Genomic DNA, 27,210 nt, shown 5'->3' with positions numbered 1-27,210 from the left:
ACATGGACAGTGCCTTCTTAGTTCCCAGCAATCCCTGATTGTTGGAACAGCCCCCAAAGGGCTACTGGCAGCCCACATAACTTAAAGCATCCCTGGGGCAACTCTAAGTTGCAACTAGGAACTGAGCTATAGCTCACTGGCTGCAAAATAAGGGGTACACAAAGGTGGCTTAAACCTTTATCCCTACCCCCTCATGACTTGTGTCATGTACTCTAGAATCCTGGCCACTTTCCTGTGACATGTGAAGAGATTTTGTGTGTGTGTGTGTGGGTGTCTCTCTCTCTCTCCCCTTTGGGATCCTCTTAATGCCTTCCTCCAAAGGTGACCAGTTCTTCTGGTCATGGACAACAGGAAATGGATTTCTTTGAAACCTGTCAGAACCCTCCTGCATTGGCTGGAGGAGTTAATAAAAGAGGGGCTCCCTACACCTGCTGGACTTCTAAGGAATTGCAAAATCAGTATTCCACACACACTCTTTTTAAAGCAACTGGTGTGTGTTCTTGCCCAGAATGGTGCTTTATTAGCCAATAGGCTACGTTAGAGTAGATTCTCACAGTAACTGGCTGATTATTGGGGAACTGATGGTAATCAACAGCTCTGATTTTTTTTCTGGCAAATAGATACCAAATTTCCTCCAAATATTAGCAGAAGCAGCATATTTTATCTTCTGGTTGATTTCCTGCTGAACTGTAACTTCCTCACTGTTGCTTATTTAAAGAGAATGATCATTTATAAACTGCTACTATCTTAACTGTAGTTTTTTAGGGCTTGTTTCACTGAAACAGAGAGCTTGAGTTACCCCAATAAAGCTAGCCTAGCTCCAGTGATGAGCAACCACACTGAAAAACAACACTTGTGCTACACCGAGTTATTGGCTCAGCAGATGGCAAGTTGTTATTCGAGCTACTACATCCCCACTGCATTCCTAGTTCAGGTATCAGCAGTACTTAAGTATCAACCCACATCTCCTTGATAAGCCAGCTTGCTCTAGCATAAAGCACCACTTAACTCAAGCTAGAGAATTGTGTGTGTGGACGGGAGTCAGTTTTGGGGCAAAACTCGAGTTCTAGCTCAAGCTAGCAGTGAGTGAAGGCAACTCAGAAATCATGTTTGCCTTATAATTCACCTAGTGTTTCCCAAATACTATTATATAAATCTGCGTGTTTTCTTTCCCACATGTCCTAATAAATGAATGTTCTGTGAAAAACGTCTCATTTGAACATCAGCAAAGCAACAGCCAATATTTTCTGGACAGAATTAATCCTGTTGCTATTTAATGTATTGTTCAGGCTCACGTATTGTTAGTGAAAATGGTTTCACAGCCAAGGTTTATTTGTTGAGATAACTCCCTTCTCTGTGTTTAATACGCTGCTGTTTGTGGTGTCGCCTCTGTAAATCTGAGACCCAGAAGGGACGCTGCTTACTCTGCACATCCTGGAAAGCTTTGAGATATTCCACAGTGAGTAGTGGCTGAGGCAGTTCTCGGATGAAGAGTTTTAAAAGACTTGCTGCATCATGTTGCTTTACACTTTCCCAGTTGAAAGTCCCTTCATAAAACTTTGCTTCCAGTTCTTGGCAAAGACTCTGAAAGATAGCAGAACAGAAAGTACCACCAGTGTGGAGTTTTATTCACACTGGTGGAAGATTTGTGCATTTCCCATATAGCAATACCTTCCACCCTTTGAAAAAAAGGCATCTGAAATTATCATTCAAGCACCACCTGCTATTGCTACTTTGCTACAAAAAGATAAACTCTAGACCAGAAGTATTAGAAGTGTGCAGTTAAAACCAAATGCTAATAGACACAAGACAGCATAGCTGTTCCCAGGACACTGGCATACCCATAGGGCCAAATCCTGCAGTCCTTCCTCGGGGTCATATGATACTTTGTGCAGGAAAGAGCCTGATAAAGAGCCAGATAATTATGCAAGTTGAGACTCAAAGAATCTCCTACTGATACCTTCCGCTGAGGCAAAGTTGGCCCCCTCTTCCTCTTGCAGCACAGGGAAATATCCAAACTTGTGGATGGCCTGACATCTGTGGAGAATCTCAAACCAACCATGAGGCATGTGCACAGATGTTCAAGTCCCTACTGAATGGCTCCCATGGGAGTCTTCACTTGTGTTGGACCTTAAACCTGCCCTTGTTTTGAGGTGGGGATTGGGTTCTACAGCATGGAGGGTAAGCAGCATCAAATAACACTGACTGCTTCAGCATTGTCTTTTGCAGATATAACTGTGTGGTTCTGAGGGGGAAGGCTGCTTTAGCCATCACCACCCTTTGACAACCATACTGGAGAGTCTTCAGGGGGGTTCAGAAGGAGTGGAAGCATGTCACAGAGCTGCTGTTTCTGATTTGTGCCTTCCACTTCAGATTTCACTCCATTAATTCTTGCACTACTGAATGGCTCAAGAGACCCGGAGGCACCTAGGCACCAAGAAAAAGAATCCAGGACCCGACCCATGCCAGGAGAGGGGAGAAGCCACTCCAAATGTGGGTGATAACAAGCACCAGGAAAAGGGAAGCGCTTCAGCCACACCCTGGGGGAAGGGCTATCCCTGTATATAAAAAGATTGTGTTTTAGCTGACGGGCAAGTGTGCTACATAACAGATGAAATTTAAATTGTCCACCCTAAAGGAAAATTGCGACAGAATTTAAAAAGAAGCACCAACCTATACCCTTATTTCCTTACTGGAGATTTTCTGTACCAGCCTATAGAATTCTAAAACTATTCTATAATTCTCTATTGATTTCTAGAGGACAATAAAATTTCAAAGAAACCACAGAGTATTATTTTCTGTTAAATTCTCTACTGTTTGTGTAAAACATGGATAATGCTCAATGTTTTACAAAAGAAATAGGTTCATTCAAAGGAGAAATTCTTCCAAATGTTTGATCCTCATTATTTTTGCAGTTATTTAGTGAATGATCTCTTATCTGGAAACACTCCCCCCATTAAACAAAACAAAAAAAACAAACAAAATCACCCCAAAAATGTGAAACTGTTGGAAAGTGGAAATGAAGCACTAAGCAAAGTCATGAAGCATCTTAGTTACTGGTAAATCAACAAAAACAGTTTCCATAATATTCTTTTCCTTCAGTTGTTTCTAATGAAGCAGCTGTTGGACAAAGTTCTACATGACAGAGGCTGGCAGATATCTTGAGGCAGCTGAATCCATTTAAATATTCTTTCTGTTTAGAATTTAAGGTCTCTTTAGACCATTCTTATAACAGGCCGTATCTTGATGTAAATCACACCATGTATTTTGTTTTCTGCATTAAAGCAAATACTGAGTTATGGTTTGTGTGTAGTTGGCAGTCACTCTTTAAAGTGAAGAGACTGTGAATAGTGACCTGAGCAGTGTATAATGCTGTTTGTAGAAATAATGGAAGAGATTCTCTATGCAATTTGGCTGCTCAGTGCTATTCTACAAGTTGAATCTGGCCCTTAAAATGACCTAATTAAGCCAGGGAATATTATCCTCCAGTGGCATACAGCCTACATAGCAGCCCACTAGTCATCTGGCTCAGGGGGCTCACCTGGTTCAGGTGCAGACAAAGTTTGGAAATCTTGTGAGAACAACTCATGAGATTTTGGCACAGCAGAATCTGAATCTTAGCCTTGATTCAGCCTCAAACCTGACCTCCTGACCTCTTCCCCAAACGTAATTTGGATCAAAACACCATCTCCTTGGCTAGTCTAAATCAAATCTGTTTTATGTAGTTTTATTAAGATTTCATTGCCAATCTTGCCATTACAAAAGACTGTTAACAAGACAAAAGTAAAAACAGCAAATGAGTATAGGCTTTCAGGGTTTTGAGTCCATGCAATATTTTACCTTTACTCTTGCTGCTACTCCTGGTATTCGAAGAAGTCCTTCTGTATCCAATCTTGCCTCTTCTATCTGAGAAATCAGCTGTCAATAAACAGAACCAAGCTGCATGAAGCCAAGGTGCTAATTAAAATGCTACTGGGAGATAAATATGGAACAGTGAAATCTGTTTTTGAATACAAATGATTGCAAAGTGGATTATCATTGATACAATTATATGTGTCCTACAAGGAACACCTGATACTGTTCCTTTATTTTTCATGTACACTATTAAGAGGTTTTTTTTTTAAAGGAAAATGTAAAGTCAACACTTTCTACAGAGATAGGATATTATTCAGATTTCAAAAATAAACCACCAATTGCTCATCACACTAAAAATCTGCACTAATAAAAACTATTTACTGTAGTACAAAAGACACTATATTAACTTTCAAATACACTGTCATTTACCACTTTACCAAGGAAGATCTAAGAGCTTACAATCACTGAAAAGGCTTCAGGTTTGCTAATACTGATGGTCTCATAAAAGACTCAAATGAATTGCTAATCCTGTGCATGTCTGAGATAAATTAGAACAATCACTGTAAAAGATTTATACTATATTACATGTATGTGACTGATATGGCAATTTCCTGCAAGATTCTTGGAAGACCTTGTTGTATTAAGTTTATGTATTATTGTGGGCTGGGATTATATGTAACCTTTCTGGGGGTAGATGTGCTAGATGTGAGACCTGAGAGTTCAGAAGACTATACTGAAAATGTGTCAGACAAGTATGGACTTTTTGGACAATAAATGTGAAGTGGATTTCCATAAGGAGAGGTTAATGCAAATTCCCCAACTCTATTATGCAAAAACCCAGCCTGTTGAAGCTATGCCTGAGAAGAGGGTCACTGTCTGCCGATTCTTCTGAAGGAGAAGACCAAAGGCCTGAGCTGTATAAAGAAATGGTTCATCTGCCCAGCCTCTGTTCTGGTACTGGATGTAAGATGGATGAACTTGTAACCATGGAGAAAACCTAGTTGTGGGTGTTGAAGGTTGGAGTTGGGGTGACCTCTGTTAAGCTTTCCAGCATGTGTGTAGGTTCTTTTTATTGTTTTAATGTTTTCTCTGTAACATTTTTACTATAAGAATAAATGTGGTTGCTTAGAAGGAGCTGTGCAATAACTTGTAACTACGGGCAATACACTGGGCATAGCTTTTGGAGAGAAAACAAAGTGGAGGTGCTGGCCTGTTAGGCAGTCTGGCTTGCTGGGGTATCACAATATAGGTCAGGGAGCTGTGCAGCCTTATATCTGCAGTCAGAGGGGATTAATGCAGGATTCCATTCAGGGGAGGTGACAGGTAGGAGTCAGAAGCCTTTAAGTGGGCGCCCCCCAGAGACGGTAGAGGGGGAGCTACAGGAACAGTGATCCTGAAATTGTGACAATGTATTGGGTTGGATAAAGGATATAGATGATTGTGCTCACGAAGGGATAAATCTAATTATCACCCAAAGAAGTCTGTAAATATCAAATGGTTACACCACCTATTATTTCCTAGATCAGTGTTTCCCAAACTTGGGACGCTGCTTGTGTAGGAAAAGCCCCTGGCGGGCCGGGCCGGTTTGTTTATGTGCCGCGTCCGCAGGTCCGGCCGATCGCTACCATTGGCCTGGAACAGCGAACCGCAGCCAGTTGGCACCGCGATCGGCCGGACCTGCAGAAGCGGCAGGTAAACAAACTGGCCCGGCCTGCCAGGGGCTTTTCCTACACAAGCAGCGTCCCAAGTTTGGGAAACACTGATCTAGGAAATAATAGGTGGTGTAACCATTTGATATTTACAGACTTCTTTGGGTGATAATTAGATTTATCCCTTCGTGAGCACAATCATCTATATCCTTTATCCAACCCAATACATTGTCACAATTTCAGGATCACTGTTCCTGTAGCTCCCCCTCTACCGTCTCTGGGGGGCGCCCACTTAAAGGCTTCTGACTCCTACCTGTCACCTCCCCTGAATGGAATCCTGCATTAATCCCCTCTGACTGNGGGCTGGCCAATCGCGGCTCCCACTGGCCGCGGTTCGCTGCGCCGGGCCAATGGGAGCTGCTGGAAGCGGCGCAGGTCGAGGGACGTACTGGCTGCCACTTCCAGCAGCTCCCATTGGCCTGGAGCAGCGATCGGCCGGACCTGCAGAAGCGGCAGGTAAACAAACTGGCCCGGCCTGCCAGGGGCTTTTCCTACACAAGCGGCGTCCCAAGTTTGGGAAACACTGTCCTAGATTAACACTTGATGCAGTGTTTATCTTGGGCAACACTTGTAATATACATGTTTCTGTGTCAACTAAGGTTTGAACTATAAACTATGCTGTACAGCAGCATTTTTAATTGCACAAATAAAAGGGGATGATTTACTATTCAATGAATTTATGTGATTGATACAGATCATGAGAATGTAAAAAAAGCCACCAAAGTTGGAATACATCATAAAAGTGGATTTGTTCAGAATATATTTTCCTGGTTAAAGACTTCACTTATTAATACTCATAGATCCTGATTCCCACATCCAAACTGAGCTTGAACATAGTGGACAATGGCTGTGGGGAACAGCTTAATCCTTGGCCTCCTGATCCTGGCAGAAGTTAGACCAGCAGCAGGACTATTCTAACTTTTGCCACTGGGCCTTATGTCAGTGATGGATCAAATTTTAGTGGAACTCTGCTCTCCATGGTCCCTCCCACCTACACCCATTCTTGAACACCTCTACACCAGAGGTGAGAGGTAGCAGCTGGCACACCACCAGCTGTCCCCCAACTGAGTTTCCCTGAATGGGAGGAATTCTAACTGTCTATGTCCAGCTGTTTTAAGGGTGCTTTGCACTGCTCAGTGGTGCAAGGTGGCCTTAGCAGACCAGATAATCAGTACCATAGTCTGTCTGCAGGTCTTCCCACTGGTATAAATAGGGAATTCCATATACAGATTCTTAGTTTTGAAGGTCAGAAGGGACTGTTATGTTCAGCTGGTATGACTCCCTGCTGAACACAGGCCATAGAACCTTGCCCAGTAATTTCTAATTAAGTCTATAACTTCTGGTTGAGCTACAGCAGATCTTTTAGAAAGACGTCCAGTCTTGACTTAATGACTGCAAGTGAGGGAGAATCCACCACATCCTTAGGGAGATCTAGGTGAGTCAGGCTCCATGCTTCTTAAAATTTTTAACTAGTTTGAAAGTTCCAATATAGGAATTAGCTTTTCAAAGTCTGGAACACAGCAGGCCATATCATGCCATTAGTTTTTAATTAGGACTCCCTACTGAAATCAAATCTATAGGACGTTCTGCATAAAAAATGATGTTATGATATCATCCAATATTTATAAAATTCACAAAACTGGAAGTAAAAATGATAGAGTTGGTGTTTTGTTTTTTAGGGGGGTGGAGGTTGGGTTTTTTTACAAAATTGATGCTTATTTTAAAAAAATCTTCCTGTTGAATTGGTTTGTTTCAGTGATGTGCAGCCAATATTTTAAAATTCCTGAAAATATTCTCTCTTAATTTGTTATGAATCCCCAAGTCCAGTAGTGGATGTGCTGCAGAAATGAGAAGGAAGAGATGGGAAATCCATTCACATATTTCCTCATTTAAACGAAAAAGGATTACCATCAAGATGAGATCACACAGCAAATAAATTAAGTGTATTTGCTAGAAATGTTTATGTAAAACTTTCTTCCTGGAAAACTATACTGAATAAATTGATGGTATAGCGCAGTGACCAGCATATATCCTTTGCAGTGGAGTAGGGTGAAGACCTATTTGGAGGATGCGGGGACTTTTTTTTCCCTTTTTTTATTACTGTCCATTTAGTACAATCTTGTCCACAGAAAAGGTAAAAAAATTGTTCTTCAGAAGTGTGTTTTGTTTTGTTTTTGCTTTTTTTTTTAATAGTCCCTAAGATGTAATTTCTGGCACGAATGATATAGCAGTAGTACCTAGAGAGGGATAGGAAATTACTATAAGTCTCCTTTTGATTTGGTGGAAAAAAATAACAAAAAAGCTCTCAAAAACCTCTAAAAGGCCTCTCCAGAACTTCAATTATTTGTCTTGAAAAATAATGGCCTATTCTCCTAGGAATACATTTCTACAACTCCTGCTAAACAGAATTTGGCCTGGAATGGTGTTAGATGTTGGACATCTGGTTTCATGGGCTTACTAATAAACCCTGACCAAATCATGGCTGACTTAATACACCTTAGTAATGTATTTTTCTAATAATAATTCACTAGATGTCCTAATTAATTACTCTACTCTAGCACTGGAGCATGCCATTGGCAATTCACAATACTTCTAATGTAAACAACTTACAATTACTTGCTGAGCTGTATTCTCTACTCCACTAACTCAACTAAAGTAAGTTAGTGGAGTAGAGAACTGTACAAAGGCCATGTATCCAACTTGGTGCATTAATAGTACAAAGCACAGCCCTTAATAAAAGCTACAGTCTCTTCTAATGGAGATGAATGCTACATTTGAGGTTCACAGTACAGAGATGGTATATCACTGTGAAAATTTGATTATAGTGAGCATATGAATGCAGGACAAATGCTATCACCTCTAGAATCCAGAAGGTTTGTAACAAACTGACTTGTTCATGCCTACTCACTTTGTGAAAGATCAGTGGTATCCTGGTGCCTGGTACTTTCTTCTGATCCTGTTCCAGCAAAACTGACAGTGGGACACCAAAAAGACCAGAGTCTACACAAAGAAAAGAAAATAGAGACACTATCCACATCTGCTCCAATACATGAGATAAGTGGCACAAAACACATTTTCAAAGAGATAAGCCCATTCAATACATTCAGAGCCATTGATCTTCTCTTCAGCATATCTGAATGTCTTCATCAATCAAGTCATTCAGAGCATGATTAAACAAAGCACTTGGCTAAAAGCAAAGCACTTGTTCATCTCCTCTTTCACCCATAAATGAGGAGTCCTCTGTTTTACCTTCAAATTGCCATCCACACACTCTGCAGTACAGTGAAGGAAAATGCATAAATGAACCATCTGCATGATTCTGATTTGTGGAAAACTGTTGTGTTGATGACCGAGAAATGCAGATCTTTATTACTCAATACAAGTTTAGATGCAAATGGCTTTAGTAAGCTTCCCAAGAATGTGGCTGCTAAAATGAAATAGATGTAATTATACTGTAATCCACTTTTACTCTAAACAGTCCTCTCCCTCTGTGTTTTGAAAGAAGAGCTAGTCAGCATTCATTGTGCTTTTTTGCATCCTCTAGTGTAAATAGGTTGATAGTGCATCTCAAAAAAGGAATATTTTAATATGAAAATTAAAGCCAAGTCTTGTTCCATGCTCATTGTAAGCCCTGGTTAAAAAATGGCCATTATCTCATCTTATCTAACTTTACTTTATGCTCCTATATGTTTATGGTAAGAGTGTTCTGCCTTAGATAAATACTAATCAGAAGTGAATAGTTTCTGAGAGAGAGGTACAAATTATTGAACCTTAAAGACTTGTGTCTTGTAACTACTCTGCTGGGATAAGGTTAATGCCTACAAAGGTCATTTTTCTGGAACTGTGTATAGAACAGTGATACAAGGTAAGTGAAGTAATATCTTTTATTGGACCAACTTCTGTTGGTGGAAGGAACAAGCATTTAAGCTTTGTAGAGGTCTTCCTCAGGTTGGAAGAAGATAATCAACATTTCCCAGCCTAAATACAAGGTGAGAAAGATGGTTAAGCATAAAGGATTCACACATGCGGTAGAAGACCACTTAAAATGAAGCAGGCACTTAAGAGCTAGAAAATAGTAGGGTGTGTTACAAATTGTTGTAATAAGCCATAAAACCAGTGTCTCTGTTAAGTCCGTGGTTTTTAAGTGTCTTGCAAAGTTAAGAATTTAAGTTTCCAGGCACATCTTTTTGAAGGTGTTGTGCAGGTTTACTTTGAGAACCAGGACTAATAAGTCAGTTATGGAGTGACTGTTTGGGGAACAGTGTTCGCCCACGGGTGATAGGGTGTCTTTTTTTTTTAATCATTTTTCTGTGTAAGTTCATTCAAGAGGGTAGTGATTATCTGGTTTTACCCTCATAGTTGTTGTTGGGGCATTTGATACCCTGGATGAGGTACACCATGGGTTGTGATAGGCTCTGTTTGCCAGAAGCTGGGAGTGGACAACAGGGGATGGATCACTTGATGATTACCTGTTCTGTTCATTCCCTCTGAAGCACCTGGCATTGGCCACTGTCGGAAGACAGGATACTGGGCTAGGATACTTTGGTCTGACCCAGTAAGGCCATTCTTATGTGTAGTAGTTCCAACACACAAATCTTTAAGATTCAATATTTTTCCAGTGTACCTCTCTCAGAAACCATTCACTTCTGATTAGTATTTATCTAAGGCAGAGCAGTCCTACCGTAAACATATAGGCCCATATAGCAATGTAAAATTAGATGTGATGAGATAATGGCCATTTTTAACCAGGGCTTACAAAAAGTATGGAACAAGACTTGGCTTTAATCTTCATATAAAAACATGCGTTTTTCGAGATGCACTATAATCACATAGATCTTGAAAAGTGTGTTGTGGGGGGTATTGATCATCATAGCAGTGGAGATATGTCTGCAGGTTTTGTATCTGTTGTTCTGACAGTCTCTGGTGTCACTTTGAGGTGGTGTGGCCTGGTCTGTGGGGAGCTTGCTTCTGATAATGAGCTGGGCAAGGCTCGGGGGTTGTTTGAAGGCAAGAAGAGGGGGTTCAGAAAAATTTCTTTCAGGATGTGGTCCCCATCAAATATGGGTTGTAACTGTTTGATGACACCCCATATGGGTTCTCATCTGGGATGATAGGTGACATCCAGCGGTGTGCGATCAGTGAGGTTTTTTTCTGTATTGAAGCAGGTTCTCCCAGTCACTTGGGTGGCCCGTTCTATGATGTGATCTACTTCTCTGGTGCAGTATCCTTGTTTAGTGAAGGTGGTCTTAAGTGGGTTTAGGTGTGAATATAGAACCATGATATCACCTCTTATATCAACGTAAGTGTCAAATGAGTCACCATAAGGAGTTTCTTTAGAATGTGCCTTATTTAACAAGTATATTGAAAACGGGCCATTATCTGTAAAATATGTGCACTCACAACTACCTACCTACACACACACACACACACACACACACACACACACACACAAAATCCTTCCTGTGCATGCTCACTGAGCTACTAGATAGCAGAACCCATGTGGGTCTGCTGTGGTGAGGAGGTGCAGGCTACAGGAAGCCCGTGCAAAGGTTTCACACACCCCTTTTTGCAACAGAGCGGTGTACTCTCCAGCATCTCCAGCCACCCAAACACAAAGGGAAATGGCTAGTGGACCCACTACCGCATGAATCCAATGGCCAAACCATGCTGCATGAGGTGGGGAGATGGAGATGCTGCAGACCACAGGTCTGCTGCAAACAGAGGTGTGAAAAATCTGCATGGACTTCCTGCATCCTCCCACTATCGCATGGATGCTCTGACCAAATTACATTGCAGGTGAGAGGGGAGAGAGACGCTACAGGGTATGTCTACACTGAATCTGGGAGCAATCCTCCCAGCCTAGGTCCTTGTGCTAGCATGCTAAAAATAGCTATGTAGACTTTGCTTTCATATTGCAACTCAGGCTGGGGCTGGAGCTCGGGCTCAGGCTTTGAGTCACAACATCAAAGCAACATCTACACAGCTATTTTTTGGAAATTGGTGCAAGCCCCCTTAGCATGAGTCTGTGGGCCTGGCTGGGGGGCTTGCTCCCACATGTAGTATAGACATCCCCACAGAGGGTCCTGCACCCTTGAGGTGGGAATAGCAGCTGTCAAGCCACTCCATTTCTTGAGAGGCAGGATGACACTCTGCTGCCTCTTTCCCACACTGTTGTAGGGCCCCTAAATCAAGTTCATCTTTTTGGGTTGGGTGCAGGACAAACAATTTTAGACTATTTACTTGTTTTCCCCGCTGGCAGTCATTTAAAAAACATGACAGAGATAATGTTACATTAAAACTACATAGGTTTGGTAAGAAGGCCTATTCAAATACACAATAAAAAAAAATCAAGAGAAAAAACTATTTTGCTTGCACACCATTTTCTAATGGTTGTAGCACAGGAACTTCTGCAGGGTGGAAATTCATTTAGGAATCAAGGTCACAAAGATGGTTGTGTGTACGCTTTTGCATTTAAAAAGTTATTTTCTGCTACTGTAAAGTGAAGAGTGTATTCAGAGGAATCAATTGTATCCTGCTGTATGTCTCTCAACACTCTCTGTTGCTTTCAATTATTTAAAGGGAGCTATTTCACTGTCACATCCACTGAACCTTGACAACAGGGTTTTGGCCAAAGTGGGTTTGTGATTAACTGGTAGTACATTTCGAGCTCTTGTAAAACAGTTAACAGAAGGTCAGAAAAGCAGACAACTACCAAAACACAGAAAACCTCTTGCAGCTTGAAATAGGTTTCCACATATTTCTAGTTTTTGAAAAGGAGTCAGGATCATACATAGGCTCCAGTGGCTTGATGCCACAGTGACTTGCTACAAAAACTGCCTCAACAGACCCCCTCCCCTGCCCTTTAGTGTGTATGATGCCATGCCAACACATAACACAGAAATGCACAGGAAATCTGCAAATGCCAAAAAAAGGTTGTGATCTGAGAAATGCAGGATGTGTTAGGACACATCAATATAAGTTACTACAGGAGAAAGATGATAAATTATTGCACTGGGCAAGAGGTGCAGGCTGAATGTGGAGGGACCATATAAGGTGGCACATTGTGTGCCGTATACAGAGCTCAGCACAATGCAATAGAACAGGATAAAGGTGATGAGGAGATATCTACTCCTAAGCAAATCCTCCCATCTTCATGAAAAGGGGCTGCTTTAGGTACTATGGAGCAGATTCTCGCTATAGGGCTGGAGAAGTGCTTTCATTAAGCCAAACACAAGTTATTGGGCTCACAACAGAAGGAATTACAATGATAGTCTATGGCCTGTGTGATACAGGAAGTCAGTCTATGTGATCTAATTGTCCCATCTCACCTTGGAAGCTCTGAAACTATGAATCTCTGAAAGGCTCTGAAGCAACACTTCCATCATACTGTAGTATTATCCAGAGGATTCCTATCCCTTGCTCCCTAAGGGATAGGACACGAGAACGAATGGATATAAACTGGCCGTGGGGAAGTTTAGGCTTGAAATTAGACAAAGGTTTCTGACCGTCAAAGGGGTGAAATATTGGAACAGCCTTCCGAGGGAAACGGTGGGGGCGAGGGACCTGTCTGGTTTTAAGATTAAGTTAGATAAGTTTATGGAGGGAATGGTTTAATGGTAAAACATATTAGCTGAGGAATACAGAGTAATGGAAGGTAAATAGTATAATGGCTAACAAGGGTCAGGCTGGTGACTCTTGCCTACATGCTCGGGGTATTACTGATCGCCATATTTGGGGTCGGGAAGGAATTTTCCTCCAGGGTAGATTGGCTGAGGCCCTGGAGTTTTTTCGCCTTCCTCCGCAGCATGGGGCAGGGATCGCTAGCAGGAGGGTTCTCTGCCAATTGAAGTCACTAAAACACAGGATTTGGGGACTTCATCAGCAGAGTCAAGGGAACGGTAGGGACGGTTTTGTGGCCTGCAGCATGCAGGGGGTCAGACCAGATGATCATAATGGTCCCTTCTGACCTTAAAGTCTATGAGTCTATGAGTCTAAGACATCTGCCCAGTGCCTGGCCTAGAATGCCTGGCCTCATCCTAAAGTTAGCTGTTCCTTAGCTGGAACAGTTTATGTGCATGAGGCTGTTTAAATATAGAGTCTGGAGCTCTCTGGCTACATGCTGAATCAGGGCCTGTATTACCAATGTACATCTCTTCTTTTGGAATCATTTAAAAACAACCCCACAGAGACCCATTTGTTTCTAAAGAATTTATAACTGTACTACTCACCTTTCATTTTGATTTTTATGGCTTTTTGTTGCTTGAATTCTGTCCCGAGTAAGTCATACAGTGCGGTTAGCTCAATCAGTGCTAAGGAATAGACTTTCTTCATGTCCTGAGGGGCCAGATCACCAATCTTTGTGGTACCGGTTTTGTCCTTTGGCAACCTGAAATTCTAGAACATAGGATTTCCATCATGGCAAATAAACAATCTCAACACATTGAAGGACAAAGAAAAGTGACAAGTATAAAGGCCATTCTGCTGCTGTGGCACCACTTTTGTAATGAAACAAGTTGCTACAGATGGGTGCCACAGGAGAGTGACATAGTTTAAAAAGCAGGCTGTCTGCAGCATGTAAATTCCCCATGCTTGTTGCACAATCAAACTTGCCTGGCAAAACCTATACACTGCAATGACCATATCTGATTGCAAAAAGCAAATCTGTGATGGATAGAACACGGTCTAGCGCAGATAATTTGATTAGTATGCACTTCTGGATGGTATCTCTTTCCTTTCTCTCTTTTTTCTGTTGTCTATTTAGGTTCCAACTTCACTGGGGCTTTGAGTAGATGCAGAAGTCTGCCTGGATGCAGTTGAGTGTAGGATCAGGGTCACAGATGATAAACTCTTCGGGGGCAGGAACCTGTCCTCTTATGTGTGTGTTTACACCTCACTCATTCTTGGGTGCCACATAAAAAATTAGTAATAGGAGGCTCACTGTTGTTCCCTCCCTCTTTATTTCCTATTTGTATTACCATACTACCTTGGACCCCAGTAATGGAGCAGGGCCCATTGAGCTAGGCATTATACAAACACAAAACAAAAAGATAAGCCCTGCCCATAAGAGCTTATTTGACTTTACTTCTACTTCCTGTGATACAGGAAGTCTAACTCTAGCAGATAAGGGCTGGATGCATCTCTTTTAAAGTATAACACAAGAACCCGGCAGGAGGATTACTCAAAAGCCAGACATGTCATTCTTTCTGCTGGAAAGGACCCTGGATACCTTCATGGTCCTCTAGCCTCTGTTGGCTCTGAGGTATTGCTGAATTTGGGGTTGAAAACTCTGTGTGGCTGCTGAGCCAGCCCTTATTTATGATTGGTGGATGTAACCAGCTTCCTGCTTGGGGTTTAATTAACACACTTTATACGCTTCTTGTTTCAAATCAATATATAAGACCATGTGAATATGTGTGGGTGAGGGAGGGAAGGTCGGTACAGATCACACGTATCAATTGTCAGATCACTCCTTTTCTGAAATGTTTCGCTGCCTTAGGATTGTTCATCCCTAAGGTTATGGAAAAGGCCATAGCCACTTCAGTGTGTAGACAGTCAATAAGTAAAACTACAGTAAACTGTTCTTTGAATGTGTAAATAATGCGTGACTCTTCTACAATTGAGTCAAAGACTTCTCATAAGCCAGGCCAGAGTTTCCATTCCTATTTTTTTCTGCATTACTGAAGTGTGAGTCAAACATTTTTCAAAACCATTTCTCAGTGTTTCATTAGTGTCAGGTTTATTGTATTAAAACTAAGGGAACGTTCAGTAATTATTACTGGCAGAAATGTTTGTGTGCTTATCTAAATTGAGTGTTTGAAGAAAATTGAAACATTATTATTCCAAACATTGAGTTTACTCAGACATGTTTGCACACAGTGTTTGACAAAAGAAATTGCTATTTTTTTCAAACTGGTTATTAATTTGTAGTTTGTGTGTGAGTGCATGTTTCTAATGTTTGTGAAATTCTAAGGCTGTTAGTATTGATTTAGCCTTATTAAGAATAAGACACATCTGTTGAGAGATGGAAATGTGAAACCAGGGAGAAACGAATCCTCACATTTTGGAAAGATTCCTTGACTCTTTGTTATAACAAAAATTAAATCTTTTCTGAAGGGTTAAAATGCCTCATTCCTATACATGCTCATGTGTTATGCGCTGGGCACCTTAGCAGATGCCATAAGCAGCATGCTTATGCATAGAAAATGTGAAATCCAGAAATGATCAATGTATCTGTTGAAAAGGGACCCACCCCCCAACCTGTACATCTCTATTACAAGTGTAAAGATCAACCCATTCTTCATTCTCATCCTTTTGCCTCAGTGGCCACATGAGATTTCTGCTGGAATCCATTAATGCTCTTTAACCAACAAAAGAGGTCTCTATTAAGTGATGCAAAGCACCTCACCCCTATCAGTGTAGTGAGCAAGGAACTAGGGCCAACACTAAATGGGGAAGACCCTCAGCTGGTGGACATTGTCAGAGTTCCATTAATGTCTTAGCTGAGGGTCTGCCCCAATAAATATAACTTGAGTTTTCTGAACTGCAATGAAAATAACTATTACTGAGCAGACCATGTCAGGCTAAAGTCCTAATTTTTAAGCATTACTAGTCCTCAATTTCTTTAAGATAAGGTACAGTGTTGAAAAGGTACTGGCATATAGTAGGCATAAGAATAAGATTTCCATATCTACTACCATATTACTATTCTCCTAAAACACACACTGAAGGGACCCAATCCAATGAGAGCAGGACCTTTAGGGGCCCGAAAGAAATAAAGCTATAGCATTCTGAATCTTCCTGTTCCAACCAATATCACAGAAACAATGTCAAAAAGGCTAAAATAAAGTTTATGAAATGACTACAGCAATGAATGAGAAATACCTACAGGAAGTAGCGTATCGTCCTCTTTGCCTTTGCACATTTTGCCTATTGAGCTGTCTTTGAGATTGGCTGCCTGCTCTGCAAATGAAATCTCTAAATTGATATCAGTTTCAGAAACTGGCACATCCTCAGGCAGGGTGGTCTTTTCACTGATACCAAGGTTGAACTCCGGATCTGAAAACAGAGCGGGAAAAAAAAAGTCATCAGCACTTTCAAATATTGCCTCTCTCCTCCTCTGGTTTGCATGAAAGTAAATATTTAGGACTCCAGACAGGTTAATTCTGTGCAGGGGGTGGAAACTCTTGGGGCAAAATCTCTGCTAGTGTAACTCCAATGACTGGAGTTATGTCAGCTGAGAATTTTCATCTCATGGAGTTGCCATGGAATAATTCTGCCAAGGGGCAGAGTTTACCCACTCCTTATCCCTCATGGAAAAGACAAAGCATTCTATCCCAAATAAACCAGAGATTCCTGGGATCTGCCAGAACCAAGCAGCTTCTGCTCAGAAGTTCCTTGTCTCAGATCTGCTTCCCATTCTCCTCTCTTCCTCTGGTGCCCTGTGACCATTAACTGCACAAGTCCTTCAGCAGCCAAGCTTCGCGGGGCAACCCTGAACACCAGTTCTTTGTCCTGCAGGTCTGAAACTGGTGTGTGGGATGGGAGTGCAGGTGTCGGTGTGGGAATCCAATAAAGCATGACTGAGTCCTAACATTCTTATCCCCTTCCCATCATGTAGAGCCTGAATCTCTCAAAGCCGCTACAGAGACGCTTCTGTAAGGACGAGGTGAGCAGAGAAGAGTGGGAGCACGTAATGGTGGCACCACTTCTCTTTTCTTGTTGCCCTCAAGAAGGAACTGGGCACTGAACAAATGATTTAGAATAATAATTTTTTTGTATTGTTTTTTAAATAGAGGCAGTTCTTTTACCATTTAACCTAGAAACATCCTGCTTTTATAGGTAATTACCAGGTGTTTTTCATTACCAATGTGTCACTAGTATCAGGAGACAAGAGAAGGGTACAAAGTGTTTTCAGGGGGAAAAAATAATTTTAAATATTCTATTCTGTAAAAGAAAAATTCCAGTCAACACACAAAACAATTTTATCTTATCACAAAGTATCAAAGAGAACCCAATCAGTCAAGGGCTCTGACTGGGTGAACATTCTGACATCTTCACCACCACCACCATCGTTGTTATTTGTAACCTGGTATCCCTGCAAAGCTCCCCAACAGGATTTTGGTCCCATTGTGTGAGGTTCTGTACAAGCACACTGGAAGAGACACCCTGGCTCCACTGACATCAAAGGCAAAATTCTCAGTGACTTCAATGGGGCCAGGATGTCACCCTCTGGTCCCTGCCCCCAAAAGCTCACAATCTGCTTAAAGACAAGATGCTGCAAGTGAGTATGAAAAACAATGGAATGGGAAGTGGGACGGAAGGATGAGGGAAACCATAATAAGAGCATGTGTTTGTACAGACTAGCTGTTGTATAATGAAACACTCAACAGATGCTTTGTTTTCACCACTGTGGGAAACTTAGGGGTGCCAATTCTCAGATGTCTGAATTTCTTACCCCAAAAGGGGAAAGCCATGGCCCCTAGGAAATAGCCTCATCCTGAGCAACTTCCCTATACCACTTCACTCTCACTGACCCTAAGGGCTATGTGTGTAAGGGCTATGGTGGGGATAGGCTGGGTAAGGGAGACAGTGCAACTGAAATGCTGCTGCACTCCAGCGGTTCTTTGCTCTCCCTGGCCCACTGAAGGGTTTAAGCAGTGCTGCTGTCTCCCAACACTGCAAACCCAAACGGTGTGGGAAAGAATAAGCCACAAAATAAAATGTTTTGTTTTATTAAAAAAAATTGGCCCATACTGGTTTGAAACGTCTATATTTAAAGTAAAACTATTTGTGGAGTGCTTGGAGTTGAGACCATCCCATGCAAACTGCCCCAGCCAGGGCCATACCCTTGGAGTTCTTCACACGGAAGGGCTGGCCTTAAGATCTTCAAGTTGTGAAACCAGCAGCATCAGTTTCAGAGTAAGCCATAGTGTCTAGTACTCGGTTAGGACTTTAAGGTCCATTCAGCAGAGACTGAAGCAGCTCCAAAGAGAGGAACAGTTTTGATTGGGGGCAATATGCTTTTATTCTACTCACAACTGAGTGTAAAGCTACGAGAAGTAGAATAAAAGAATTGTAAAATATACTTATATGACCAGTTTGTCTTTTCAGAGTAGCTTCAGCCTGAACTGTGTTAGAACCTCAAAGGCTTCACTGAGCAGATGTGAAGGCTCAAACTGAAGATGAAATTGGAGCTGCTGATTTCAGAAAAGCAATATAAAATGTCTTAGAATCGCAACACTTTTAGGGCCAAATTCAGCCCTGCATCAAGTCTACTGACTTCAATTGGATTACACCACAGATATATTTGGTCCCAGTGTTTAATGCATTTAAACTGATTTTTTAAATGGTAAAGGGGGAAATAGGGTTCTTATTCCTTTATTATTATTTTGATCAGGATGTTGTGATTATTGTGGCTTGTCTAATCCATGCATCTTTTGCCCCATATCAGCTTGGAACAGAACTGTTGCTAACAAAAAGTAATGCAGTAGTTCCTGTTTCAGCCCTCTGTTCAGATGGAAGTTTTGGATTTGTTTTGTTTTTGTTTTTTGGGTACTGATGGCTTTGTAATGATATACAAGCTTCAAAGACCTGTGGAAATGCTGCAGTTCTTATTTGGGGGTTTGATGTCTGTGCAGTCCTGATCCTACTGCTTTGTGTTTATTAACTAGGAAACAGCTGTAAGAGGAAGTAGATTTGTTGTGCTGTCAATTTGCCAGTTGTGGTCAAAGTTTCGTATGACAGAAAAGTGAGTGTGATACAAAAAAAAAAAGTCAATACTGGATATTAAAGGGGACGTGCAAAAGGTGTGGTTTTAAAACTGGGCCTGCATCGTCATTTTGCTTCCCTGTGATGTATAAAGAAGGCTTGTGTTTAAAAAAAAATCATGGGAACATCAGAAAGGTTAAGTCTGGTCTTTCCTGGAGAACATAATGGATGTCCCAGAGGATGTATACTGTATACTTTGACTTATGTAACTGTCAGGTCTCACATTTTTATTGGAAGGGTGGAGTGGTTTAATCTTTAATTAACATGTTCTTCCTCAAAAATGCTAATTGGTCATTGAATTTATACACACAAACTAACAGACAGTTTTAGACTGTCATTGTTTCACTAGCTCCCCCAATAGAGAGTCTTTCGGGCAGCACAGTCATTTATTTCTAACATTTAAAAAAAGGCAGGAAGAAAAACTTTTGAAAAAAATGTTTCAGGCCTTATTTATACATTATAAAGAAGCAAATAAGGGCACAGCTCCATTTTGTCCTTTAAGTTACCTTTAAGGAGATTCAATTCTTCCTTCAGTTACAAGGGTACTACTGCCACTGACTTCAATGACTTATGTAACTGAGGCAGAAATAAACCTTGTTTTGGGTGATTTTTCTCTCAATTTGGAATAGGAAAACTACTACACGGAATGTTTGGAGCCTGATCCTGCTTCCATTGAAGACAATGGGAGTTTGGCCACAGTCTCCTATGGGAGCAGAACAGGCTCCAATACAGTAGATTATATTTATGGAAAGTTTGGGAAACAAATGTTGTACTAATGTGTGCATTAAGCTGAAACTAGCAAACAAACATCTCTCACATTTCCATCATTCCCCCTCTTCCACCTCAGTGCTGAAAGGGGGATTAGGGACTTTTAGGAATCACTAGGGCATTTTGTGGGCCTCCTTGCTCCTTCCTGGACAGATGCATGGGACATTCTCCATTTAAGGAGAACCATTCTCTCCCACTCCCAACCATGCCTCATTCTTTCCTGACTGACATCCACATTCCTGGGGCCAGCCAGGAAGAGTTTATAAATGCTGCTTGCCTTAAGTGTCTCACAGTGGACATGTGTCACAGAGGGCTGAATCCCCCCTTACCCTGAGGCTAGGGCTGGTGCAGAGCCTGAGGGAGGTGCCTTGTATCGCCATGATTTTGGTGTCCTCAAAGCCAGTATCACCCTCAAACCTGCCGTGAATTTCCCCCCAGTTTTAATGGTCTCTGTGAGCTTTAAAGAAGCCAGGAAATAGGAGTGACACAGGAGCATGCCCCTCCCACCCCAATCCATGCTCCACCTCTTGCCTGCCCTGAAACACCTCCTGCCCCAGGGGCACCTGTGGAGTGGGGGTGGGGTATTCTTCACCTGGGAATATACCCTGGGGGGGCTGCTTTGTAGCCCCTTTGTGTCAACACAGCCAACACAGTGGCTTGCAAGGCGACCATGAATGGGCCCAGAGGGAGCACACTATGCCACTGGTCCACAGTCTGTGCTGTCTGCATATTAGTTTCCAACTGGAGTTGGTTTTGACCTATATAGGTTACATCCATGTATCATATCTATCCCTAAGTGCTAACGCTGCAATCATACTCGGAGGAGGTTCTCAGCCTAACATTCATCCATAAAGAAGAGCAGAAGCTGGTGATGAGACAGTGACGGGAAAAGCGCTTGTAGGTTTCTTTTGGTTAAGTGATGGTAAACGTCAAGCAAAGGAGTCAACTGATGTACACAAGGGATGTGGGAATTTGCGTAATCAGAAAACAAGAAAAAGACATGCCCAGCTTGCATAGGACCCAGTCTAACTCCCTTTAAAGCCAATGGACATCTGTCAGTGAGTGTTGGATCAGGCACAAGACACTCCAAGGCCATATTCCCAGAGACTGTTTATGCCAATTTACACCAGCTGAGGATCTGGCCCCAATTCTGGAAATTTCAGAGTGTCTTTCAACTAAGCCCTTGTCCCTCCAGGTCTTAGATGAAAGTCCCTTAGCAACATCTGTTTTCTAACTGCCTGATCATTATGCTTTGGGTTTACCCTTCTAAAAAAATCTTACTCAGCATGCTTACCCCGGAAACTGGCCCTTTAAATCTGGAAGAGACAACCAGCTGCAGCCCCACATTAGTCATTTTGTCTCTGGCTGTTGCTACTCTGAGTGGTGAGTTCTCAGGTTTTTTTTGTGTGTGTGTTTTTCTTAGCATATCTTTTCCTGAGGAAGTAGCACATGTCTCACTATCCTTAACTCTTAACTGACCTACTTTACATGATCATCTAAAGAGCACTGCATCTATTTACCTTCAGGGCATGCTGTGATTTTTTGTTAGGGTTTTGATAAAGGAGTGAGGGTTGGGGATGGTTAAATATGTGAGATTATTGTAATTTCTGTTAGGCATAAAGCAAGTAGCCTGGTAAATGATATTTGGCAGCTCAATGAGTGTCCTTTGGATTTTATTTTTGTTTGTTTTGTAGATATACACACAAAAGCCATGGAGATAGAGGTTTCAAGAAATCCAAATAAATGAACCTCCCCATGGATACTAAACATACTAGGACTAATTGACTAGATTGAACTGTCCCTCCTGGATTGGGCCAGTCAGGAAAGAACAAAAAATGTGAACAATGGGGACCCTTTCACGTTATTTCCTGACATCTGTTCAACCAAGGAAGAGTTTAGGTTAGGGTAGCGGAAAAAAGGGAGTGGGAACAGGCTCAAGGAATCTGAGTTCACATGCTCCATGGAATTTTCAGTATAATTATCAATAGCAGTAGTAGGCAGTGTGGCCTAGTGGACAGAGCATTGGACTCAAGAGACCTCAGTTCTAGTCCCAGATCTGCTACTGGCCTGCTCGTGATCGTGTCTCATTTTCCCTTCTATAAAATGGGGCTAGAGATCCTATGAACACCTCTGTAAAACACTTTGAGATCTGCTGATAAAAAGAGCAAGGTATTATATATTATCACCATCCTCAATTTAGCACTCCAGTCAAACGCTCTTGAGAAATGGACACTTCAGATACCTAACTAGGAGCAATCATGGCTTTCAGAATATGACAAACCATTCACATCCATTAACAAATTTTAAAATGTGAAACGTAGAAAACAGAGGCATCACTATGATTTAAATTTCTAAAAAAAGTAAAAATCTATTATAGCAAATGATACTAGTGCATTTTTCAGGTAAAATTGGTAAAAGCATTTTAACTTTACAATAATGCCTCTGGATTTAGATTTCATAGGTATTTGGTGTCTTTGAAACCCCAGACAATGTTTATTTATTGCCTTTAAAGCCAATCACTGTTTACATAACACCAATTAGCTCATTATTCTTGAAGAAAGGGATCATGGCACAGCCCTGAAACAGGTGCAGCAGTTTTTAATGCAGCTCAAGTTGGATGGCTTTCCTGCAAAAATGAACTGATTTTCTTCTTGTTCTAATCTCACAAACGGAGCCCACTTTGGCATGTTGGCAAAAGCAGAAGTGTATTAGGATGTAAGTAGGCTGCATTTGCCTGGCCCATCGCAATCTGTGCTGGGGAGAGCTAACATATGGAATTTGCCTTTCAGAACTTCCCATTTCTAAAGGGTTCATCGGGGCCACTGGAAAAAAGCACCAGATGTGATAAAACACTGCAATAATTGCTTGGTAATTTTCCAGCCCCAAATTTTAGTGTATTTATTGACACAAGCACCAGGCTTCTCTTCCTTCCCTTGTGCTGACCCAGCATTTTGGCAGCTCTCCCAGTTGTTCACAGTTCTTACCAGCAAAAGGTTTGCTGAGAGCAGGAGAGGGTAAGATTAATAATGCTTCTGGAAACACAAGAATTGTGGGGGGCTCATTTCTACCTCTCTCTCTCTCTACATTGTTTATGTTTTGTTATTCATCTTTCCTGTATTTATCCCTCTGTTAGCTATTTCTCCAGAACACTTTGGATACACATTCTAAAATTTGGAGGTGGTTAATCAGTCTCCTGTCTATGTATCTACAAAGTGTCAAGCATAATATCTAGATTGGGGTGGGCAAACTACAGCCCACAGGCCGCATCCGGCCCAACAGGGCTTTGGATCCGGCCCGCAGGATTGCCACCCCAGTGGCGCCGTGGGCCCTGCACTGCTCCCAGAAGTGGCCGGCACCACATCCCTGTGGCCCCTGGTGGCGGGGGGGCAGAGGGCTCCATGCGCTGCCCTTGCCTCCAGGCACCGCCCCCCGCAGCTCCCATTGGCCGGGAACAGGAAACCGCAGCCAATGGGAGCTTTGGGAGAGGTACCCACAGGCAAGTGCAGCGCAAGGAGCCCTCTGTCTCCCTTCCCCCAGGGGCCACAGGGACGTGGTGCCAGCCGCTTCCGGGAGCGGCGCGAGGTCAGGGCAGGCAGGCAGGGAGCTCCAGGTAAGCAGCACCAGGCCGGAGCTCGAATCCCTCCTGCACCCCAACCCCCTGCCCTAAGCCCTCTACTGCAGCCCACACCCCTCCTGCACCCCAACTCCCTGCCCTGAGCCCCCTCCTGCATTCTGCACCCCTGCCCTGAGCCTGCTCCTGCACTCCGCACCCCTCCTCCATCCCAACCCCCTTCTCTGAGCCTCCTCATAAACCCTGCAACCCTCCTCTGCCCCAACCCTTTGCCCTGGGCCCCTTCCTGCACACCATACCCCTTCCCATGCCCCACACTCCCTCCTGCACCCCAACACCCTGCCCTGGCCGTGTCTGCAATTTCCCCACCCAGATGTGGCCCTTGGGCCAAAAAGTTTCCCCACCCCTGATCTAGATGCTCTCCAATCACTTGTGTTTTTTTTAAAGGAAAGAGTAAGTCTCTAGAAAAATAATAGAAGTATTTAGGCCAAATTCAGGACTTCAGTGGCTGAAACTATGACTTGATTGTACCTTTATGGTCCAGGATACTGCTGCAAGCGGTGAGCAGCTGCATAGCAACAAAAGCTCCAGGAGACATAGTTGATGCAATCCAGCCACAACCCCTTACTACAGGGGGCTGGAGAGCTACTGTCAAGCACAAGGAGTGAAATATGGATTCACTGAAATCAGTGGGAGTTTTGCCATTGATTTTCGGGAGGCCAAGATTTCATCAAAGGGCTGCAATTAGGCCCTGTCCCTGTGTGGGCTGGTCTTTATGCCCTCTCTCTGTACCTCACCCTGTTGTTCAACTGGACAGGGCAGGGCAGAACCTACCCCTAAAGGCAGAGAACTCCCCCTACTTTCTGTTCTCTCCATGAATATAGTCAACTAATTAAACACTGATATTTTCTCTCACTTTCAGCCCTAAATATATAGCAAATCCTTACATTTTTCTTAGTTCTTTTACTTTTGCTCTCTCCTCTTTACTGATGAGCTTATCCACAGCTCTTGTTTCTTGTGTTGAAAGTGCAAAAAAAGAGAGACAACCAAAGGGATAAAAATGAAGAGCTAAGAATGAGCCATTAGAGTGGACCTTTATCAAATTGTTCTGCTGTAAAATCATCACAAGATTTACCAGACTTTTCAAAGGACACCATCCATAAATACATTTTAAAATGTTACAAACTTGGAAAGATGTGGGCCACAGCTACATTCACAGAGTTTATCCGGTGGCTTTTTTTCTCTGAAATGTTACCAAAAACGTGGACCTGTTCTTCAGTATGCCGTGAAGCTAAGACACTACAGAACAGAAAAAAAGAGCAGAGAAGCTGCTCAGCATTACCATCTTTCACTTCATCTTGAGCTTCATTTTTATTCTCTCTTGCTGTCACAGATGAGGGCTCACTCTCACCAGAGACCTAAAAAAGCAAAAAGAAACCAAGCCATCTCTCAGCTCAAATACCAATAGCTTATTACAGCAAATGACAGAATGTAAGTAACTACTTTGGCCCTGATCTTGTGTGTGGATAGACTTGCAACCCAGGAGAGCTCCTCTGAAGTCAATGGGACTCCATGGTGGTGCAGCAGTCCACCCATGGACTGTCAGTTATGGGACTGGGGTGTTTGATAGGAGCTCTTAATCACAGACATGGGACACAAGAAATTAAGTCCCTCAACCAAAAACACAATTAGACACAAATTTAGTTCTGATGTCACTACTGCTCCACCATAATATGCAAAATGAATGGGAAAAGCTAGAATTTGAATTAAAGCCACAGTCTGCAGTCGCAGAGATGTAGAGGGGAGATTATATATATATAATATAGGCACAGAACTGGGACTCAGGAGACCTGAGTTCAATTCCTGGCTCTGCCACTGGCCTGCTGTGTGACCTTCAGCAAGTCACTTTAACCTCACGGTGGCTCAGTTTCTTTATCTGTAAAAGAGGCATATGACGCTGACCTCCTTTGTAAAGTGCTTTGAGATGTACGGGTGAAAAGCACTGTATAGAAATTAGGTATTATTATATTATTTCAGTGGGAGCTCCCAGGAGGAATTCTGATTGACTCAGCCCCAAAGTGCAAGCTGCAGCAGAAGCACTGTCACCCTGGTGCAGAATGTAGCATGCACTCCCTCCTGTGATTTGATGGGTCCAAGACAGCTCTGGCCCTGCTGTCATACCAGTCCTTATGGGGGGAGGCTAGCAATGTTAGCTGTGCATACTGTTTGCATTCCCAGCAACAGTATGGCTGGTCCATTCCACAAAGGGACAAGAGGGAGGGAGGACAAATGCCGTTTTTGCTCCCATAGTGAAGCCTTGCAGGGCCAACTACAATCCAGCCCTGAGTTTGTAAACAAACAAGACTTCTGAAGTTCCATTGCTTGTTTATGTCCAAGATTATTATGGATACAGTATTCAGAATTTGCCAGGAAATCTTTATACTCATGGTCCATACAGTTTCTTATTTCCATATTCAAGTTTCATTAACTCCCTGCACAGCCCAGAATGTTAACTAGATGCTGAGTGGCTCTTGCCTGGTATTTTAGATAAGTGCTGTACAGTCCAAGAGTTGGGGAGAGTAAGAGTGAACTGCAAAACTTTGATGAAAAAGCAAGTCGGGCTCATTTTGTTTTAAAATCCCAGGTCCTGAAAGGCAAATCCTAGTCCCACCTCTGTGGGTGCAGAAAGCGCCAGAACTACTGCTGTTCCACGGCCCTGGGGTGGGGCGGAGCAGGAGGCGGGGGGCTTTTGAAGGGCATATGCAATCCCAGTGCATGAAGAGCATAGCTCCAGAGGACTCTCAGTGAAGTCACACAGCTGCTCTTTGAGGACATGGCAGGGAAGGATGTCATGGAAGGATCCATGACTCTCTAGCTTTTTTCCTGTCCTACCTCTTTACTGTTGGTAGAGGAGGGATATAGAAGATAGGCAGAAGCTGTATTAGGTTGGAGTATCAGCAGCAGAGTGGCTTCACTCCTGTTTTGTGGCATGGAAGGGACAGTAGTAGGAAGATTTTTTTTCTTTTCTATTTAGACCCTTCTCTTTGGTACATGCTGCAGGATTACAGGTACTTGTTTGTGCTGCATAATTTATGGCTTGAATACAAGAACTTGAATGTCCTTTTTCATGCTGAATTAACACAGTTAAGAGTGAAATGACACTGCTCTAAACTGCGTTTTATCCCACCTCTGCGAAGTAACAGTGTAACAGTGTATAACAGAAGAACAGAAGAACACAACTTCACTTTTTGGTATAACCTGTTTCATACAAAATGGGCCCCAGAATGTTTTGCAGAATTAAGTGTCCCAAGTCTCATATTCCCCTCTCCATCCATATGCAGAGAGGAGCTTGATCTTGGTGAAGGGGAAGTTCTGTCTCTGCAGCATGTTTCTTACAAACTTCCTCTGGAGAATTTTAGTTCCAGGGTGTTAGAAGGATGAGTCAAGGGATGAGTCAAGACCGGGAAATCAACCGGTCTCAGTTTCTCCACCTCGCTGCCACCACTTGAAGTACAATGCTCAGGAACAAAAATGAGGACA

The 27,210-nt window shown here is 42.5% G+C and overlaps 1 protein-coding gene across 7 annotated transcripts in view; it reads right to left on the bottom strand.

Annotated features, from left to right (window-relative positions):
• The window catches only part of ARHGAP18 (Rho GTPase activating protein 18), a 126,527-nt gene that overhangs the window by 19,940 nt on the left and 79,377 nt on the right, over window positions 1–27,210 (bottom strand). For all 7 annotated transcript variants that reach the window (XM_034765696.1, XM_034765694.1, XM_034765701.1 and 4 more), the window contains 6 exons: window positions 25,013–25,088; window positions 16,450–16,619; window positions 13,793–13,958; window positions 8,473–8,564; window positions 3,841–3,918; window positions 1,425–1,584 (listed from right to left, as the gene is read on the bottom strand). In XM_034765696.1, coding sequence (XP_034621587.1) covers window positions 1,425–1,584; window positions 3,841–3,918; window positions 8,473–8,564; window positions 13,793–13,958; window positions 16,450–16,619; window positions 25,013–25,088 — 742 coding nt within the window. The remainder of the gene's footprint in view (window positions 1–1,424; window positions 1,585–3,840; window positions 3,919–8,472; window positions 8,565–13,792; window positions 13,959–16,449; window positions 16,620–25,012; window positions 25,089–27,210) is intronic.

Source organism: Trachemys scripta, chromosome 3 (assembly GCF_013100865.1).
Source record: "Trachemys scripta elegans isolate TJP31775 chromosome 3, CAS_Tse_1.0, whole genome shotgun sequence".
NCBI lineage: Eukaryota > Metazoa > Chordata > Testudines > Emydidae > Trachemys > Trachemys scripta.
Note: the sequence above shows the minus strand (reverse complement) of the source record. Positions and strands in the feature narration are given on the sequence as shown.